We start from the raw sequence: 20,301 nt of genomic DNA, 5'->3' as shown, positions 1-20,301 counted from the left end.
CTAAGAGAAATCAAACAAAATACAATGTACCAAAATTTACTTTTAAAATTAAGCTACCAGTTTAGTAAATTGAGCAATATTTATGCTTTTAAATCTCAAGGATCTAAACCTCATCATACACTACCCAATTCCCCGTTTCTTTTCTTTTTAAATATATTTTTTTTAGTTGTAGATAGACATAATACATTTATTTTATTTATTTATATGTGGTGCGGAGGATCGAACCCAGGGCCTCACATGCGAGGTAAGCACTCTGCCACTAAGCCAATTCCCCATTTCTTTAGATAATATGACAACAAATAGGTCAAAAATACTTTTGAAAAAAGTTTCTTTATTCATTTATGCAAAGACAATATCAGCAATAGGTTATAGAAACATATTCTAAGTTTAAAATTAATCTTCCATTTTGAAAGGTTCAGGAGTTTGCCTCTTCTTTCTACCATACTCTAAATACCTCACTCCAACAAAATAGTGGACAAATAAAAGTTTATTTCCTTACTTTTCCTTAAGGTCATATTGGGACAATTAGAATTGACTCTTCAAAATTTAGGTATCATTAATAGTGAGCTAGAGATTTAATAATCACAGAATGACAGCACCAAAAAAAAAAAAAAGGTATATTTAAAAGAACAAATTTCAGGATATTTTCTAATTCTGAGGTTTAAAAAAATTCCAAAATCCTCTTTGGGGATCCTTAAAAGACTCTGGCCTTCAGATCCAGAATGAAAATTATTAAAACTTACAGACCATAATGGGCACTGATGACAGGACCCATGGTAATTATTTCAGATTAGGCATAAACAGAGTCTCCATATTTTGGGAAAGGGGGCTAATGGAAGGCCAGGAAGGCACTTTAAACTCATTTCCATGGCAGATCAAATGATTCTGATACAACTACTTCCCTTAGGAAGGTATTACCTCACTGCTACCTTTCCCAGGCTTACCCCTCAAACTGCTCCTATGGCTACTTGACTTCTTTAGGTTGACAGTTCTAAAAGCAAACGTCCTGGAAGAACAGGAGTACAGACTAGAAAAAGAAGACTGACAACAGAAGCCCCGGTATTCTAGTTGTCTGTAACAAAGCACAATGTTCAATATGGAGACCAGCTAGTCTAGAAACAGATTATTAACTTTGACTCTAGCATGTTCTTGAAATATGTTATTGAAACAACTTTTTTGGTTTAGAAATATCAAAATTACCTTCTTTGACTCTTAGGGACATCTTACTTTACAAAAGGAAATATAGTAGACTAACAAAAAGTAAATAAAAATCTATGTACTCTACCATAAATAATATTTTAAATGTTTTTACAAAAACAATTCCTTTCAGATACTCTGATTAACCTTTAAGTGACATAAAAAAATTTCAGCATTCTTTAATACCAATATTTTGCACAATTTAAGATACAGCCATTGAGTTTAGCATTTCAAGGAAAAAATAAATAAAAGAAAAAAATAGAATGTTAACTCACTAAGAAGCTATATACCTAGTAAAGTTTAGTTTGTCTTGGATTCTTTAAAAACAATTAGGCCCAGAATTTTAGTTATCCTAATTATCATCCCAATCAAACAGGGTATGTGTGTGTATGCATGTGTGTATATGTTGTGTGTGTATGTGGATTCTAGATAAAGGATAAAATATTCTGAATAAATCTAAGACCCACTGATTGGATTGTTTGTTTAGAATCTGTTTTACTGGGTTTAGATAAGACGACTTGAATAAAGATAACTGTATATTGAGTTCCACTGATTAAAAATGCAGTTTAAAAAATGCTGTTTTGTGGTAAATTTTTAGGCAAATAATAAATGCAAAGCACAATAGTGTAAATACTGTACTGTTCAAAGGTACTTGTTGGAGAAGTGAAATGCTTGTATTCAAACTATCAAAATTCTGACCTTTCAAAATAAGTTTTTTAAAACAATTGTTTGAATATGAGTATTTGCTTCTAATCTCTTAAAATGCCAATTCCAAAAAAACCTTACAGATAAATCTTAAGTTATTCCAACTATTTTTTCAATTATTTGAAATTGTTTTTATACTTATTTACTTTCATATATCTTTTATCTATATACTGAACAAAGAACCAATTTCTAAATAAACATCTAATAAAGAACAATTTCAATGTAAAGTACAACTAATCTAACATAACTTATATAGAAAGTCTGAGTGCAATGTCAAAATTTAGAATTAAATTTCTATAGTAGTGAACAACTTCCAGTCTCTTCTTAATATTCAAAACCAGCAACTTCCCCTGAGACTAGAAAGTTAGCAGAGAAGATCAAACAGATTTAAGCACTGCCCGACTTCTTCTAAAGTGATGCACTCTCTTATCCTAGAAAAGATAGAAATAGTCTTTACTTCACTGAAATTTTCCTATTAACACTATTGGCCTAAAAGAGCTGCAAAATACCTGACATATTTTTTTAAGTTTACATATCATAAATGAGAAAAAAGGAGACCCCTTGGAAAAGCATTCCTGAACTTTGCTATAACAAATGCACCAAGATTGGCTAATTTTATTAAAATTAAAAAAACAAGACCAGTGAACCCAGAAATAAAGAATGCAGAATCAATAATTTTAAGTACTTCTTAATGCAGTATCCCAAAGACAGAGGGTAAAAAATACATATAATTCTTAAAAGTATTGTTTTTACTAACTGAATTGCATCTAGTAGAAAGCATAGCTTGAGAAAAACATTATACACCAGTCTGAAATCCCATTTTTAGGTTAAAAGACGTAAGTTTTGGTATGTTTTATCTTATGAAGATAAATAATTTTGTAGGAAGTGAAGAGAAAAAATTTTAATAGTTGTCCTCTCAGGTTGATTGGTCCTGGGAACCTCAAAATACAGAAGTTCAAATCCTTCATATAAAATAACAACGTATTTGCATATAACCTACGCAATCCTATGGTATACTTTTTCTTTCTTTGAGTGCTGTGATCAAACCCAGGGTCTCCACATGCTAAGCAAGCACTACTGCTTAGCTACATCCCCAGTGCATCCGATATACTTTAAATAATCTGTAGTATACTTATAACAACAAATACAATATAAATGATATGGAAATAGTTGTTACACTGTTTTATGGAATCATGGCAAAGTCTGTCCTAATTTCTATCTCCAATTGGTAAAATTTTAAGATGCAGGATGCCTATAGAGGGGACTGACTTATAAAATGGAAAATTTTCTTTTCACTCTATGTTGCCTACAAAAGTGCAGATAAAAGGAAGGTCTTAGAAAAGAGAAATGGAGATCAATAAACCATTAACAGCATAATATTTTCTTCTCTGTACAATTAGCTTTACTGCGTCCTTTTCCTAGGAATTAGATTAAGTTGTCATATAAAAGAGTGATTTCTAGAAACCATGTAACTGGTCAACAGGGTTGTATCCCAATAGGTTATAGCCTAGAAAAGTGGCCACAATCACTCATATTTTCAGATAGGAAACATAAGATTATGAAGGGGATAGAATTAAGAATGAAGAGTAGAATTTAACATGGAAATAAATGTATTCAAGTGCCTGGATGCGTACAACTTCAATAAAAACAACATTTAGTCAATTAAAAAAAAGTCAATTAAAAGATGTCAGTCAACTGCAGGCTTCCAACTTCTGATTTATAACCCAGAAGAGCATAAAGCTCTGAAGTTCAAAGGGAGGCCTTTGTCTAATACCAGGAGAAAACCATTTGAAGGGTATTTTCTGCTTTCAAACAAATCATTTATGTCCTACCTACTTAAACTTCAGAACTTTGGGCAAGGTAAGCTATTCTTTCTATGCTGTACAGTTCTAAGTAGAATGAAGCAACAAAAGAGCATCAACTTTAAAAGCAAAAATGCTTAAGTCCTGTTACAAAAAAGGTAACTTAATGCTGCTATGGCTCTACTCTTCTGCATTACATAAGTGCTTTGGTATACCCATTAAAAAGGTTTTAAGTTATATCCTAAGATACTCATTTACAGATAAATCAAAGCTAATATCCTTCCCTGTTAACACATAAAAGTGGTAGTTAAAAACTTCCCTTTGAATTTAAAATGATGCAGCAATTTTGGACAAATTCTGAAATTCTGGCAGTTCCTCAAAAGGTTAAACAGTTACCATTGCTGACTCCACAATTCCATTCCTAGATATGTATTCAAGAGAAATAAAAATATATGTCCATATGATAACTTCTACATGAATATTCATAGCATTATTAATAACAGCCAACAGGTTATAAAAATCGAAACATCTTATCAACTGATGAAAGAATAAACAAAATTTGGCATATTAATAAAAATTTCTAAAGAACTTATAAGTGCTGTAACATTGACAAACCTTGAAAGTACTTCACTAAATTAAAGATAATCACAAAAATCCAAGTATTTTATAATTCTGTGTATATAAAATGTCTACAAAAAAAGAAAGTAAATTAGTGGCTGTTTAAGGCATGAGGAAATGTAAGATTTGGGAAACGTGATGGGCTGGGGCTTTATTTTTGGAGTAATTAAAATATTCTAAACTTGATATTGTTAAAATATATTTAAATATATATTAAATATATTTTAAATATGTTAAAATAAAAAATATTCTAAACTTGATTGGCTGCACAATTCTGTGAATATACTAAAAACTATTGTATGACAAATTATAATCTCTATAAATATGCTATTAAAGAAAACCTTATTTCCTTACCAAACACAATATTCCTTCTCACTGGACTAATCAGTTACATTTTTTTTCTTATTCCCAGACTCAGAACTAAAAGGACTCTAGAGAATTGTACTGTACATCCTCATTTTCGACTTGTAAAACCTAGAGTCTTAGGTCTGGGTATACAGCTCAGTGCAGAGTTCATGTTTAACATGTTCAAGGCCCTCAATTCAATCCCCAATATGCGCACATGTGTGTGCACTTGCATACAACATGCAAAACCAAATATGGAGTCTTAATAAGAATTAAATTATCTGTCCAAGGTGGATAGAACGATTAGAAAACAGATCTTTCTTAAATTTAAAAATCCACATTTATCATCCACTTCACCAACTCAATTTTCATTTCTAATTCAGTTCTTTTTAACTGCTTTAACTTTATCCCTTCTTCCTCTGCACACTGTTCAAGCATAATGTCTGAACAGTCCATTGCTTTTGTCATCTTTAATCCAATATCCATATGTTAAGTTCTGCCTTCTAAATTTTACTTTTACTAGTTGGTAAAGCCCATGTTTTCCTTCAACTGTCTCCTCTCATGAACTCTTTAAGTTACAAGTTTCTGCTTATTCCAAGTCTCTTCCCTTAAAGGGAAACTACACTTTATTAATGTTTAAGCACTACAAAACACACTGCTAGATAAAACCCACTCACAGTGGTTTACTGGATTAGTTAATTAAATGCTAATTTAAGTAATCTCAAAAATGGATATACTATAAAGAGGAAAAGGTAATTTAAGACTAACACATCTACTTTTTACCCTGTGTCATATTCCTTTCATACCTTGAAGTAGTCATCTTGAGTAACAAGAGAGTTTCTCAGTCTGTTTTCTGGATTAAATAGACAAGATACCACTGTCTGTATACTTCGGTCCACAGATTTCTGAAACACAAAAGTTCATGGTAATATAAAGACTACTTTTTTCACTGTTAACAGATTTTTTAAAGTCTAGTGAACATTTATGCTTATTTCTAAGAATTCTTATGTGATTCATAATTCTTACCAAATATCAATTACTATGTACATTTTCTTCCAAATTAAAGAATTGTTTCAGAATCTTAATGATATAATACTAGTTTAAAAGGCTGAAGTTATTAAAACTCCATGATATTTGGCTTAAAGCTTTTAAATTTGTTAGAGAAGAACTCTTAATGTTTCAAGAAAAGTATTCAGGACAAAAACCTCATAATGTGATTTTACTATAAGCTATTTTAGCATTTTGTCAACTTTTAAACTGTGTATCAAATCAAGGAATATTTTCTGCTCTGTGGTTCAGTAGTTCTCAACATTTTTTTCCTCACCCACCAACAAAAATGGTATGGTATTGGCATCCACCAACAAATAAATGAAGGATTCTTCCAATGGAATCCCTCAAGGTTATGCTTATTACCAGTGTATCAACTGCTTCTACACTTCCACAAAACAACATGTAGCAGAATTCAAGGGTGAGAGTATTGTTTTTTTAGGTGACCACTCTAATAATTAAAAACAGATACTACCTGCTTCTTCAGTATTTGAATAATTACTTCTGCCTCCACCATTCTTGAGAGATGCATTATATATAACGTTATGGAGAGAATACCATATACTATTTAGATAAGTAAATGTTTAAAATCACTTGCAAAAGATTAAAATATAGTTGATTCTAATTCCTCTTTCGAAGAGTAAAGTTGCAAAAACCTGTCTAGCATTTTGCTAAATCACACTGATACAATACTTATTAAAGTAAAATTCAGAAAACCCTAAAATGATGAAATTGGGATGAGAAAAGGATTGCTGAATCAGAAACTACATATGTATACTGAAACTTTGGGGATGTCTGAAATCTTATTAACCTTTATATTAAATTGCTAAAAACTAATGAATCACTTAAGCTCTAAAGTTTATGGCTTCATCTTTAAATCTGGGCAAAAATGACTGCTTCTTAAGGGGCTATCTTTTAACCTTGAAAAAATAAATATAAAATATACATATCAGTAAACAAAATTAGATATTTGCCTTTTGTGGGCCATTTCCAGAGGATGGAGTAGCTTCATGAACTGAGCATTCATTTGGCAAAACTTCAGCTCCTGGATCAACTTCATTACAATGGTAGTTAACAGCTGTATAGCCCTACATTTGAAATGATAAAAAGTGTAATTAAAAAGATACACAGATACATTTCTAAATAATGTATTCAAAATAATGAGCTGATATCTTAAGGTTTAATGTAGACTCTGCTACGCTATTTCAGAAATTTTGTTTTAAGCTGAATAGCTAAAATGCAATAGCAAATATCTTAAGGTTTAATGTGGTTCTGCTACACTATTTTTTACCTTTTAAATTTTCTTTTCAATATTAAAGTAATAAGAATTAAAAATATAAGAAAAAGAAACTATATTATGAGAGTGCCTGAGAATTCTAACCAAAATATCCTTCAAATATCCAATCCTGATAAAAGACAGAAGGTAACAAAAGCTCAGGTGTTTCAGAGGTCAGCACCCACTTTTGTTTTATTCCTTTTCTTATTTAAAACATATTAACAGCAAAACACTTCTGTTTCTCTTCAACAGATTTTAGGGGTAGCAAAGCCAGAGGCTGATTTGGGTAGATTAAATGCTAATTCTAAATCTGTATTAATACTACTTTCTTGGATTACATAATTTATCAACAGGTAACTGAGCACTTCTCACATACAGAGCAGCCATGACTTGAGCACACAAAAATTTGGGAAACAAATTGCAGTTTTTCCTATGGAAACACATAACTGGGTGAACAAAAAAGTTAAATGTAACACATAACATAGAGGGGCATTTAAAATATTTATATATACACATGATATGACAAAAGATCAAAAAACATAAAACAAGAAAATACATTTAAATAAAGAATAGGAAATATGTTTGGCTAATTTATTTTACCGGAGGTATAATATAACTCCTTTGTTCCCCAGCAGGCCACTGCGGTGGCATCTTAAAAAAAGGAAACAGAAATTATTCAACTATTCCTACACATTTTTACAAATATAGGAAATAGAAGAAAGATGTATGGTTCTTTTTGTTATTTCTACATATAAACCCCATCTTTTTCTCAAATTTCTGGAGTTAGCATTTGGTAATATTCAAATAGTGTTCTGTGAAATTATTACTATAGATATGGTCATGAGTCATACATATGCTCATTATATATACAAAAAAATACAGAGAACTACTATTCTGTAGGAGCTAGTGAACATACACAGTATGAAATGAAATTAGAATTTTGTGCTCTAAAAATTGGGTAATGATTTTTTTTTAACCTATCCTCCTAGAAAAGTAAAAGTCAGACTGGGTGCTTTATGTATTTGGCGGCAAAGATGAAAGAATGTGTCTTGAAATAAGAGATACTAAGTCTTACAGAACAGTTATAGAAAAAAGTTCTTTCCTAGTCAAAATAACATTACCTTACTTCCAAGTAACATATAAGTAATCTTAAAATACATTTAATTCTAAACTAATTCTATTTTTCTTGGATTTTTAGGCATACTTCATGGTTTAAACAATATACTTTTGAGAAATTTATATAAGTAAAAGTTACAATAATATTCTAACATAAGTCATTTTTGTTTTCCATTAAATTACCTGATAATTATAAACAGGCAGCTGATATCCAGTAATAACCTGTACTGGTGAACTTGGATAAGGAGGATATGCCTGAAAAACAAAATTTACAGAAAGAATGGACTAAATAAGGCAAATTTTCTTAAAAAATCAGAATTAAGGAATATTATTCCCAATATAACAAAAATATTAAGAAAACTTAGTTTTATATATATTTCATTGTATAATTATATATTTTTATATACGTAACAATTCAGGATTCTAAATCAATGACTGGCTTTATGAAGAAGAAAATACTCTCTGCCAAATGTTAGCTTTTGGGGCAGAAAAAGAAGGTCTAAATAACAACCTGACTGGTTTTCCAAGCCTCTACTCACCTCATTTGTATATTTATCCTACCCCAAAAGTATCTTCTTACATTGGCGACAAGACTTTAAGACAGATTTCCATGTAAGTTAAATTAATATATCTGCTTTTTTGTAATAAAATTTTTACACTGTATTGGATTTCTTGGGTACTACTGGTGGGTAATCTGTAGTACCCCCTCTGGTCTTTATGTTTTTTTCTGTACTTCACTTCTAAAAGTTAAGGGCAGCATAATCCAAAGCCAGAAACGGGTCAGTAAAATGTCTTACGTGCTTCAATGTTTATTGACTGAAAACAAATAGTAGCATACACAAATACACAGAATTGGTAATGGTTCATGATAAACGGTTTCTTGCCTAGCACATACAAGGCTGAGGTTTGATTCCTAGCATAGAGAGACAGAGAAAGACAGAGGGGAGGAAAAAAGAGAGAGAAAAGGAAGTGAGGGGGAAGAAAAGAGGAAGAGAGAACAAAGAAAGGAAGACAAATGGGGTTTTTCTTCTATTATGTTGTTTACAACAAAAAAAGATACACTCTTGTGTTTCAGGCAGATGAAAAATGTAAACAGAGATATTGTAAAACTATTTTTTTGTTTCTTTTCTGGCAAAGAAAATATCAAACTGAAGAAAATAAGTGTTATTTCTCACCAATGGCAATAATAAGTACATTAAATTCCATTTTAAATATTAAACAGGACCAGACAATTATATGCCAGAAACTCAGTTTATAGATAGGGTAAAACACATTAACATTAGCTATCTATTCATTCTAGAACTATATTAAGTCCAGAAATCAGTAACCTATGTAAGGAGGTATCTGTAAATCACTACAAATAAAGAATAAGTAGAATTGAAAACTTAAAAAAAATAAACTAAGCAGGAACAAAATGAAAGCTTCCTTTAAATATTTTAGGATTTATCACAGGAGGAAGAAACTATTCTATATGGCCATAGAGGTTATCGTATAAAAGTTTATGAAGTACACAGGAGGAGGTTTTAGCTTAGCATAAGGAAAAACCCCAAGAATGAGGGATTTTCAACAAAAGTAAGACTCTCAAGTATTCCAACAGGGACCATATTATCACTTATTACAGAAACTATGGATGTAATTTCAGAGGGCAAGAAGGCTGAAATAAATAAGAGAAATGTAGGCAACTCTTACCTGAACATACTGAGTTATAGGATTCATCATGGTTGGAGGCTGCATGTAAGTTTCCGTGTTTGGATTACTCCAAACACTCTGAAACTGTGGTGGAGGAGGAGGATTAAAAATCAAAGGACGTGGCTGCACATGATAAGCACCTTTTTAAAGAATAAAAATAAAACAAAACCTATTTTTAGTTTTCTGAAAAGTTATAGATATGTCAACAAGAAAAATGTCATTTTTACTCACATAAATTTTGTTTCCTGATTGCAGGGCCCAGTTTCAGCTTTTTACCATGGAAATTTATCTGTGACTGAAAACAAAGCAATAACAAAACTCTAATTTTTATATCTTTCAAGACTTGCCTACACATACCAAGTCCTTTAAAATTTCTATCACAATAAATGTTGGCAAGGATGTGGGGAAAAAGTTACCCTCATAAATTGCTGGTGGGACTGCAAATTGGTGCAACCACTATGGAAAGTGGTATGGAGATTCCTCGGAAAACTCAGGATGGAACCACCATTTGGCCCAGTATTCCTCATTATATACCCAAAGGACTCAAAATTGGCATACTTTAGTGACACAGCCACATCAGTGTTTATAACTAAGCTATGAAACCAACCGACATGCCCCTCAACAGATGAATGGAAAAAGAAAATGTGGTGTGTATATATATATATATATACACACACACACAATGAAATATTACTCAGTCATAAAGAAGAATGACTATGACTTTTGCTGGTAAATATATGGATCTGCTATCATGCTAAGTGAAATAAGCCAACCTCCCAAAAACAAAGGCCAAATGTTCTGATATATGGATACTAACACACAATAAGGTGAGGAGGGAAGAATAGAAGTTTAGTGGATTAGACAAAGGAGAATAAAGGGAAACGAGTAGGGGACAGTAACAGGAAACAGTTGAATGAAGCAGACATAACTTTCCTATGTTCATATATGAATACACTACCAGTGAAACTCACATCATTTACAACCACAAGAATGAGAGCCTAATTTTAATAAGTTATACTCCATGTATATGTAACATGTCAAAATACATTCTAGTGTCATGTATATCTAAAAAGAACAAATAAAAAGGAGGGATCCTATCATCAGATAAGATCAATGATAAATATGTATAAAATAAAAATGTGTCACAATGAAGCTACCTTAATTACTTACTATACTAATCAAAGCCAAGAGGTATCAAGTAGAATTTGATCAAAACCCTTTCACTCTGTCTCCAAACCTGTCTGTCTCTATTTCATGAAGCTAAAGTCTCCAAAATAAACAGGTTCTGACAAGTTATATAAGATTACTCTTAAGTTTTGATTTTGAACAGGAACAGCAAATATATATCTTCATATTTTACACAAGACTTAGTATACTCAGGACTCAACATTAAACACTGTTATCAATAAACTATGTTAAGTTTTCCGTAAGACTACTACTTACTTCTACTATCTTCTGCACATCCACGTCATTGTAAAATGAAACAAATCCATAGCTAGAAAGGCAGACAAATTAAATATAAAATCATTACCATATAGTATGGATTTAGAACTCCTAGTTGTCTATGAAATAATAGAAGTGATAATGATAAAAAATGAATAATATACTATGATAAATAATTTTAAGATATTAAAATAGACCCTCTGCAAATGTTTTTTTAACCTGATCTGTGTCAGAATGTGCTAAGATTAAGGTAGTGTGTGAACCTCATTCATTAACAAAAAAATCCTAACTATAGTTAAATTTAAGATACTGTGAAATGTGCAAATAAAGCACTTGTTTGATAAAACTAATGAACGCACTTGTGTAAAATAAATATAGAAAATACTGAAATACAGGGCTGGTGTTGTGGCTCAGTGATAGAGCCTATCACATGTGAGGCACTGGATTCGATCCTCAACACCACATAAAGAAAAATAAATAAATAAAAGTGTTGAGCCCATCTATAACTAAAAAAATATTTTAAAAAATACTGAAATACAATCATTAGGAAAATTATTTAAAAAAAAGCTGAGAACAAATTTTTATCCATGACAAATTTAACAAAGCAACAAATTTCATTTATACAAATGTCAGAATACTGTTTTAAAATATTCTTCTCTCATGCTCTAACATGTTAGAGGTCAGATATTCTTGTTGGTTTACAGTAAGCATGTTTTGCTCACCCTTTGGACACACCAGTTCGATCCGTGATTATTTTCACTTCTTTTACTGAACCATATCTAGCAAAGAAACTTCTGATTTCAGTTTCATCCATCTATAGGAAAAAGTTTAAGAGTAAAAAGTCAGCATTCAAAATCTTAATTCTACTATACAAGGAGATTTGGTGAGGTGGAAGTATCTTCCAAAAGTACCCCAAACTACCTGTTTTGTCAAATATTTTTGGTCTCTCTGGGTTAAAAACAAAATAAATTTCAAACCTACATGAACTACAAAAAACCTCAGGTTTGCAATAGGGCCTAAATCCCATCATTCATAAAATATTTTAAAATATAAATAAAATATGAATACAATACCCTAACATCAATTCCACCAACAAAAACGGTGTTTGGCATGATTTTGCCTTCTGGTAAAACATAGCCTTGGCTGGTGGTGGCTGATGAGGACTGGGTGCTGGCCTCTCGGGAGATGGTTGAGTTTGTAGTCTCAGAATTTGCAGCAGACTGTAATTTTGAAAGCAAATATTGTAACTAGATACACAGACAAAAACATACACAATGTGAAATCTAATTTTTGTATTTGAGTATAAAATATTTCGTGTAAATTATTTTCTTTGTAGATTAGTCACCAATACAGCTTAGTTTAGGCTCAGGATTTAAAGTAAGTAAAAGTAGACTGGCATAATATTTTAACCCAAGGACATAGTACTTTCTTAAACTTATTGTTACTCATCACCATTTTTTGTACAATTTTATGGAAAAATTATTGGTTTTAAGTTTTATAACAATACTATGGACGCTGATATAAAATAGAAAGTTTAGATTTATAAAAATAAAATTGATCTGTACTGATAAACTTTCATTTTACTAAGTACATTAATAAAAAACATGGTAAATCTTAAAAACCTAAAGTAAACAAAAACAAAAGCTACACACATAAGAAAATAAGGATCAAGGTTTTAAACAAACTTGTTTTGCTTCACCTTTCTAGACACCAAAATTAACATAAATTTTCAACTTTACTTCCCAGTTTACTACACTTACCTTACTTTAGAAAGAAATTGTAAAAACATTTGCTCACCTATTATAGCTCCTGCTAAAAAGGGGATTACAAACTTCTTCCCAATACTAAGGATGTTAAAGGCATTGTCCCAAAGATAATTCTAATTTTCAGTGAACTGATACATATATATGACGTATCTTTAGTGTCAGATACAGAAACCTCTCCCAAACAACCCCCCCCCCACCGTGCATTTATTTTTCCGGATTCTGATCAGAACTCTGTTTTTAGTCTTCCTATGGTAGATCTAAAGCTAATTATAAATTTTCTAAAGCAAAATTCACTGGCAATATTTATGGTGAAGAGGCAAAGATAGCCCAGTGAAACAAAAACTGATTTAGTCAGGAGATCTAGATTCATGTCGCTTACTAGGTTGTAAGCCACTTACTTGCCAGCTGTGTGTCTCTAGGCAAATTACTTAGAGAATGAAATGAGGTAACATCTGTGAATCCATTTTGTGAAGTATAAAGTAGTATTGCCAATATAACTTAGTGTCCTAATATTCTAATTTATTTTCAATAGTTTTTTTGAAAAGCATCTCTTCTAGTTTTACTATTTAGCTTTACTATTTTTAGATGACTTTAAAAACAACTAACTGGAACTTTAGAAAACTATGACACACCCAGTCATCTGGCATTATTTATGAACTAAATGAACTATAAGATACTAAAAGTTCAAAACAAAGAGAAAGCTATTGCATACATACTCGTTTATAAAAGAAACAAAGATGAAAAAACTGTTCAATTAAAATAATAAAAGGAAAGTGAGTTTTATAGAAATTTTAGAGGTGAAATCAAGACTGTCTAATCACCAAAGTTGAGTTTTTTTGTGTCTCTATTCATTTGTTATACTTTCTGTTTTGCATTTCTATTTGAATATTTTCTAACTATACAATGATATTTCATGACACTGACATAGCAAAGAGTAAACATTTCCATTTTTTCCTTCTTCCAATGTCTTATATTTTTAAAATTAGGACTATATTACATAAACCATGTATCTTGGACTTCTGAGGACCTGATTAGATCTACCTTCCCCATAGAATCCCTTCTCAATTAGATCACTCAAAAACCCAAAATACAAAAACAGTGGTTCTGAAATTCTTACAAAATCCCTTTTATCCTCAATCTCCCTTCATTTTTGGATGAACTTTGGGTTCATTTTTTTGACAAATAAACTGATTACAGTACTGTCTCTGTACCATAATGTACAGATGCATTTTAATTTAGAGTTGTAACACCTGAATAGAAAACCATGCCAGATTATAAAGGGTTATGATTCTCAATAAGGGGAGATTTTGTACCCCAGGAGCACTTAAAATATTGTCTGTAGACTTTCCACAGTGAGGTACATTAATATCCCACAATGCAAAGGACATCCCTCATAACAAAGAAATTTGTTGGGATGTTGCCCAAAATTTGAATAGGATCTGGCTGATAGATTCTGTCACAGTGTCACCAGAATTGAAGAGGAAAATTATTGTGGAGGAATAACTCTTCATTGTTCAGTAAAGTAAGTCTTTTCAGGACCTGTTTCCTTGCTTGAAATATGAGTGTTTTGAAAAGATCTTTGATATATTCTAATTTTCAGTCTATTTGCAAATGTAAAGTGGATACTTGAGATAAGTTGGTAAGGAGAAAAAAAGGCATTGGATATTACAGGGAGCCTGGTTTGGACTTAGGCCTTGCAAATTGGCTAACTGCTTCCACCTTTGTATTTACAGAATAAAATTTGTATTTATAGGGAAAAATGGATCAGTAAATACAAAATTCATTTAATTATTTTAGTGTAATGTCTTAAATTAAGGAAGGAACCACCATGTCCTAGTTCTTAGCCAGCAGGTGGCACTCAAAGCTAACAAAGTAAGGAAAACATTCCATTTCAATAATATTCTAACAGGAGGAATGTTTAAACCCCTCCTGTGCATTTACTTATAATTTATATCATCCAAATAAACACTTGGGTCACTTTTGAACTACAACCAAAAACAATCTTCAAACACTTGTGCTCATGATAAGATAAAAATTAATGTTGAAGTATAATCTTAACCATCAATAGCACACAGTAATACTGAAAATAAATTACATTAAATGTTATAAGTAATTATTTTTATTAGTTATACCTTCAAATGATTTGGTGGGTTTTTAAAAAATACTTATTTTTTTTAGGTGTAGATGGACACAACACAATGCCTTTCTTTTCTTTTTTTTTAATGTGGTGCTGAAGATCGAACCCAGGTCCCGCCTGTGGTAGGCAAGCGCTCTACCACTGAGCCACAATCCCAGCCCTTGGTAGGGTTTGAAATGAGAAATTTTAGGATAGTAAGTAAGGGTAAGTGTGAAGGCCATCATGTATACAATTCTCATCACAGCCATTTGATATTCCATTATATTTGGACATCCATGACAAAGAAAACTAAAAGCTGAAAAAATTACCATTATTAAATGTGGATGTTTGCACTTTTGACATTATTTAATCCAGTTAATTATGTCTACATAGTAAGCAGCCTGATATCTTTCATACTGACTAGGAAAAAGTCTAACTTGTAGTCTCAAAGTTGTATTCAGGGCAATAGGAAGGAACTTATCAAGAGATTAAACTAAGGAAATGAAAACAGGATAAAAACTAAACAAAACCAAAATTTTATCAGGAATAAATAAGCAATAAATAAGTGATCCTGATAAAGATCAGCAAGAAAGCAAACTTATGTATTAGACATGAGAAAGAAGTATGACCATAGGTTCTAAGAATGTTATATGGGAATAAATGTGGAAATTTTGAATGAAATGGCTAACTTTATAAATCTTCACAAAACAATGTTAAAAGAACAATCACTTGAGGATACCTGGATCAGTTTCACTAGTTTTCCAAACCATATAGAAACAATCATTAGTGTATGTGTCTCACGCTCCAAGAAAGCAAAAACAATCATAGATAGAAAAGGCAGAGGGAGAAAGACATTAAATTCAAATACTTTTCCTAAAATAATTTTTAGAGACATGTGTAGTGGGGAACCTAGCAGTAATTCCAGATACTTGCGAAGCTGAGGTAGGAGGATCCCAAATTCAAGGTTAGCCTGGGAAACTTGGGGAGACCCTCTCTCAAAATAAAATAAGAAGGACTGGGGATGTAGCTCAGTGGTAAGAGTGTCTGACTAGCTTGTGGGAGAACCTGGTTCAAATCCCATTTCAAGGGGGTAAAAAGAAGGGAAAAATTTTTTCAGAAAAAAGAAGATTTCTCAATGGATTTGATAAAGCTAACATTGTCTAAATAACAAAGCCTCATTAAGATAGCATACCCTTGCCCACTTACAGAGATGCAAAATTAGCACCATATTTTTTAAAATCCCATAATTAAGTAGTTTGTGTTGGAAATTCAAGGATGGTTCATTCCTAGGAAATCTGTTATTTTAATTCATCAGAGGGCTGGGGATGTGGCTCAGTGTTATAGCACTTGCCTAGCATGTGTGAGGCAATGGGTTGGGTTCTCAGTACCACATAAAATTACTAAATAAAATAAAGGTATTGTGTCCATCTACAACTAAAAAAATTAATTCATCACTGAAAAAAGAATCTAAAATGTAGCATTCATTTCCTAACTCTTTAAAAAAATGTATAAGCATCTTTATTTTCTATCAGTCTAATTCTAACCTATCACCAAATATGTCCCAAGTTTTCAATTCTGTGAACACAATATTCAAACATTATTTCAAAGTTACACTGTATGACAAGGGGTTAATGTTCAGACAATTTTTATAAGAAGAAAAAAATGTAAGTAAAAAGGTAGACCCAGAATTTACAAAAAAAATAAATTTTAAAAGCTAATAATCAGTGATAAAACTTTACCAATGATTTTTTAAAAGGCACATTAACATAGTGAAACATCTTCCAGTTGTTAGCTTGGCAACTTAAAAAGATCACCTTAAACACAATCAGTGGGAAAACAAACTGGAAACTGCATACCAAGAGTTGCTTGAAAAAACTTATTGTAATTTAAAATAATTATGAAATAAGCATAACCCCAAAATTCCACTTCTGGAAATTTATCTCAAGGAATTAATAGTACAAGTTACCAAGATATTTGTTCAGGGATATCTGTTACAGTGTTAACACTGAAAAATTATCCATCCATGAATTCAGGGTAGTAAGGAAAAGTATAAGACTTAACATTATATATACTTAAAATTATTTTAAATATATCTTTGGATCAATGCCAAACTATATTAACGATTTAGGCTGTCAAACAGTATTATATGATATAGAACAACTTCAGTAAAATAAAACTTCCCTACCTATATGCAATATGAACATATAAATAATCTAGAAGGGTATACATATGTCAAAATTTACATGGTTGTAGTTGCTGGGACTGAAGAAGATTTCTACATTTTTTTGTGATTATTTTCAAATGAGTAAATACTTTGTAATCAGAAAAGCAATTGTCATTTTCTCACTTGAAAAATTTTAGCACTAAAAGAACTCTTGGTTGATTATTAAATAATTATCAACATGGACAACTACATATTACACAAATAATTATTGCAAATATTTACGTATTTATACATCATCATTTTAATCCTTGTGATAATAAAAATTTCCTCCCTAAACCTCTAAAATAGAAATAATTACACAAATGAGGATGCAATATGTAATACACACGTTTGTGACTTAATGGTCGGTCAATGAATTTACAACAGGTTGTGTGGTGGGGAAAAAACTGCCATTTATAAAAACTCGTACATAGCACACCACAGAATACCTACAAAATGCATGTGTTACTAAAAACTTCCGATTTATCGAGCCGAGTAAACCTCGGGATCCAATCTCATGCGGTAACTATGGCGTCAGCCGACATTTTGTGCCTGGTCTGGCCCCACGAGGGCGCCACCATCAGCAGGTCTCCACCAGCCTCTGCGGAGGCGCGAGGAGCCTCAAGGGTAATCTGGCCCCAGCCCCCCAGCCCCGAGCTCGAGGACGGCGCATTCAGGACGGCTTTGTGGGCAGCTCCTCGTGCGAGCACAAAACCCCATCCCACCTCTCATAAGAGTCGCTTCCTGAGGAAGCTGCTGCCCTCCACGTCCAAATAAGCGACTTCCCCCCCTCCCCCCCCCAGGGACGCCGCAGGCCCGACGGCACCTCGCGGAGACGGCCACGCCAAATCTGCAGTCTTTACCTCGCGGAAGGAGCTGCCGCCAGCCTCCACCCGGAAATGGGGGACTGCAGAGGATGGGGTGGGGCCGGAGTGGGGTGCCCCGCGCCCCAAACCTCGGGCGGGCACGAACGCTGCACAGCCTCGTAGGCGGAGGCGGGAAGAAGCCGCTGCACGAAGCCATGGGCCCTGCACGTGGTGGGGGGAGGGGGAGAAGGCTCCCAGGGCCTCACGGCCACCACGCCCCAGGCATCCCACCACTCCGCCTGTCGGCCACTCCGAAGCTATGAGGCCGCCTCGCCCTGCACACCACCGCATGGGGCATGTGGAGCAGGCAACCCAAACAAGGAAAGCTGGGGCAGCCCCGCTTTTACTCACGCCCTTCTTCCAAAGGCCCAATTCCCCGCCGGCCATGCGCTGCTCAGGCCTTTCCCTCAACTTACCATGATGGCGGCAGCCAGCAGTTCCCGCCGATTCGGCTCGACGGGGAAACAGAGGCTGCACTTCTAGGCTCCTGAGAGGCCTGCTGGCGCGTCTGCCTGGCCTCTGAGCGGCAACAGAGCCAAAGCCAGAGGTGTGAGGAAAACCAGGGGCCAGCAGCGAGGCTGAGTAGCCCTGGAGGGGAGCGGCCAGGCTGAGGGGCGCCGACGGACTGAGGCGTGGCCTGCGGGGCTCCTGGAGGTGGCTCCTGCGCCGAGTAAGGGGGCGCGTGGCAGCCGCCTCAGCCAATGGGTGACAGCGCCCCCGCCCCCTTTCGGGGGGAGTCAGGGGGGACGTCAGGTCCAAGCCAGGGGGTTTGCAGGGGGTACGCAGGGGGTACGCAGGGGGTGCGCGCGGGCCGGTGTCAGGCACCCTGGCGAGTACTGTCCTCACACAGGTGGACAGACAGACAGACACACAGATGCAGGTCACCTCAAAAATGTCTTTGAAGCCCCTTCGAAATAAGCATGCCTACTTAAATATATGTTAAAATTAAAAAATAATAATTGTGTCTAGACTGTAGCTTCAAAATGGCGTCTTGAACGCGTGAACTTAGTTGGATCAAGATTAGCTCAGTTGCCCGGCCCAAACTATCAAAATGCCTACAGAAATAGAAAATGGGAGCAAATTTGTGGGAAACAAGGTAGGAGAAACCAACAGGGCAGACACTGGGATGCTTTTCTGCCATATTTTGAGGTAGATGGGGTTGGATTGGAGGAAATTCCAGACAGATCTGCCAGTATGGCTTTCAGAACCTTCATTGTTTTGAGAAAGTTATTAAGATTACCAAGTACAGCAGAGTGAACACAACATTTCTTCTAAGTCTTGGGGAGTTTAGATTGTAATGGGAGCTTTTACTCTCTAGGCTTCACAGGAAGACGCTAGGCCCCTGCCTAGAGAATTCTAGAACATTCTTAAGGTTGAAGAAGTAGGGCCTCCAGCAGGGACAAACTGTGGGGCAGTTGATGGAGCCAACCATACAACTTTGGGAACCATTCCAAACACAGGAATAACTGGCTATGACTTTATTTTCAAACTTTAAGAGCTTTCAAAATGGTGGATTTCTATAACAGGAAAGCTTTTATTAGTACAGTAATGCTGGATAAAATAATAACTAACCTTATTTTAAATGTGTTTTTTTTTAAATAGCTAAACCCATAAGAGATGAAGGGAAATCAAATCAAAAATGATGATAGACTGAAAACTGAAGCAGTGACAAACTATTTCTTCTATGGCCCTGGATGTGGGGGATGGGTTGTAAGATGACCAGTCATATTAGTTTACCTGGGACTTTACTGGTTTTGGTACTGGAAATCACCAACAGCCCAAACAAACAAGAAGGGTTGGTCATCCTCAGTGTGGGCAAGGTGTTATTAATCTCTGTAACTCCAAGCCTAGATGTAAACTGGCAGGAGGTAAGGACTTGGAGTAGTGCTGAGTGAGAGCTGGAATTGAGCACCCTGCATAAAGTCAGTGTCCCTGAAAGGCATCATCCTCAGAAGAAGGGTGGACTAGGGAAGGTGGAAAACAGAAAATACCCATGAATGGATGAGGAAACTCTGATGAAAAGAAAGAAAAATCATTTAAGTCTGATTAAATCTTGAAAACTTAGGCCTGCATTTCATAAGAGTTTGGCTTTTAAATTTACAGCACTTTAAA

At 34.0% G+C, this 20,301-nt stretch overlaps 1 protein-coding gene across 3 annotated transcripts; it reads right to left on the bottom strand.

The window, feature by feature from the left end:
• Positions 1–311: 311 nt before the first annotated feature.
• Positions 312–18,852, bottom strand: Dazl (deleted in azoospermia like). Of its 3 annotated transcripts, none has more exons than XM_040289835.2 (11): positions 18,606–18,845; positions 12,312–12,458; positions 11,961–12,052; positions 11,239–11,290; positions 10,027–10,090; positions 9,796–9,935; positions 8,290–8,361; positions 7,591–7,641; positions 6,689–6,802; positions 5,474–5,572; positions 312–2,333 (listed from the first exon to the last, which is right to left on the bottom strand). In XM_040289835.2, exons 1-11 carry the CDS (start codon positions 18,606–18,608, stop codon positions 2,280–2,282), a joined length of 888 nt encoding a protein of 295 aa, XP_040145769.1. In that variant the 5' UTR covers positions 18,609–18,845; the 3' UTR covers positions 312–2,279. The 3 variants fall into 3 exon arrangements, with proteins under 3 accessions (XP_040145769.1, XP_077894441.1, XP_077894440.1); XM_078038314.1 differs by lacking the exon at positions 312–2,333 and adding an exon at positions 2,340–4,125 and having other exon boundaries at positions 18,606–18,852; XM_078038315.1 differs by lacking the exon at positions 7,591–7,641 and having other exon boundaries at positions 18,606–18,847.
• Between the last annotated feature and the right edge of the window lie 1,449 nt (positions 18,853–20,301).

The sequence above is a fragment of the Ictidomys tridecemlineatus genome, chromosome 2 (assembly GCF_052094955.1).
Source record: "Ictidomys tridecemlineatus isolate mIctTri1 chromosome 2, mIctTri1.hap1, whole genome shotgun sequence".
Taxonomy (NCBI): domain Eukaryota; kingdom Metazoa; phylum Chordata; class Mammalia; order Rodentia; family Sciuridae; genus Ictidomys; species Ictidomys tridecemlineatus.
Note: the sequence above shows the minus strand (reverse complement) of the source record. Positions and strands in the feature narration are given on the sequence as shown.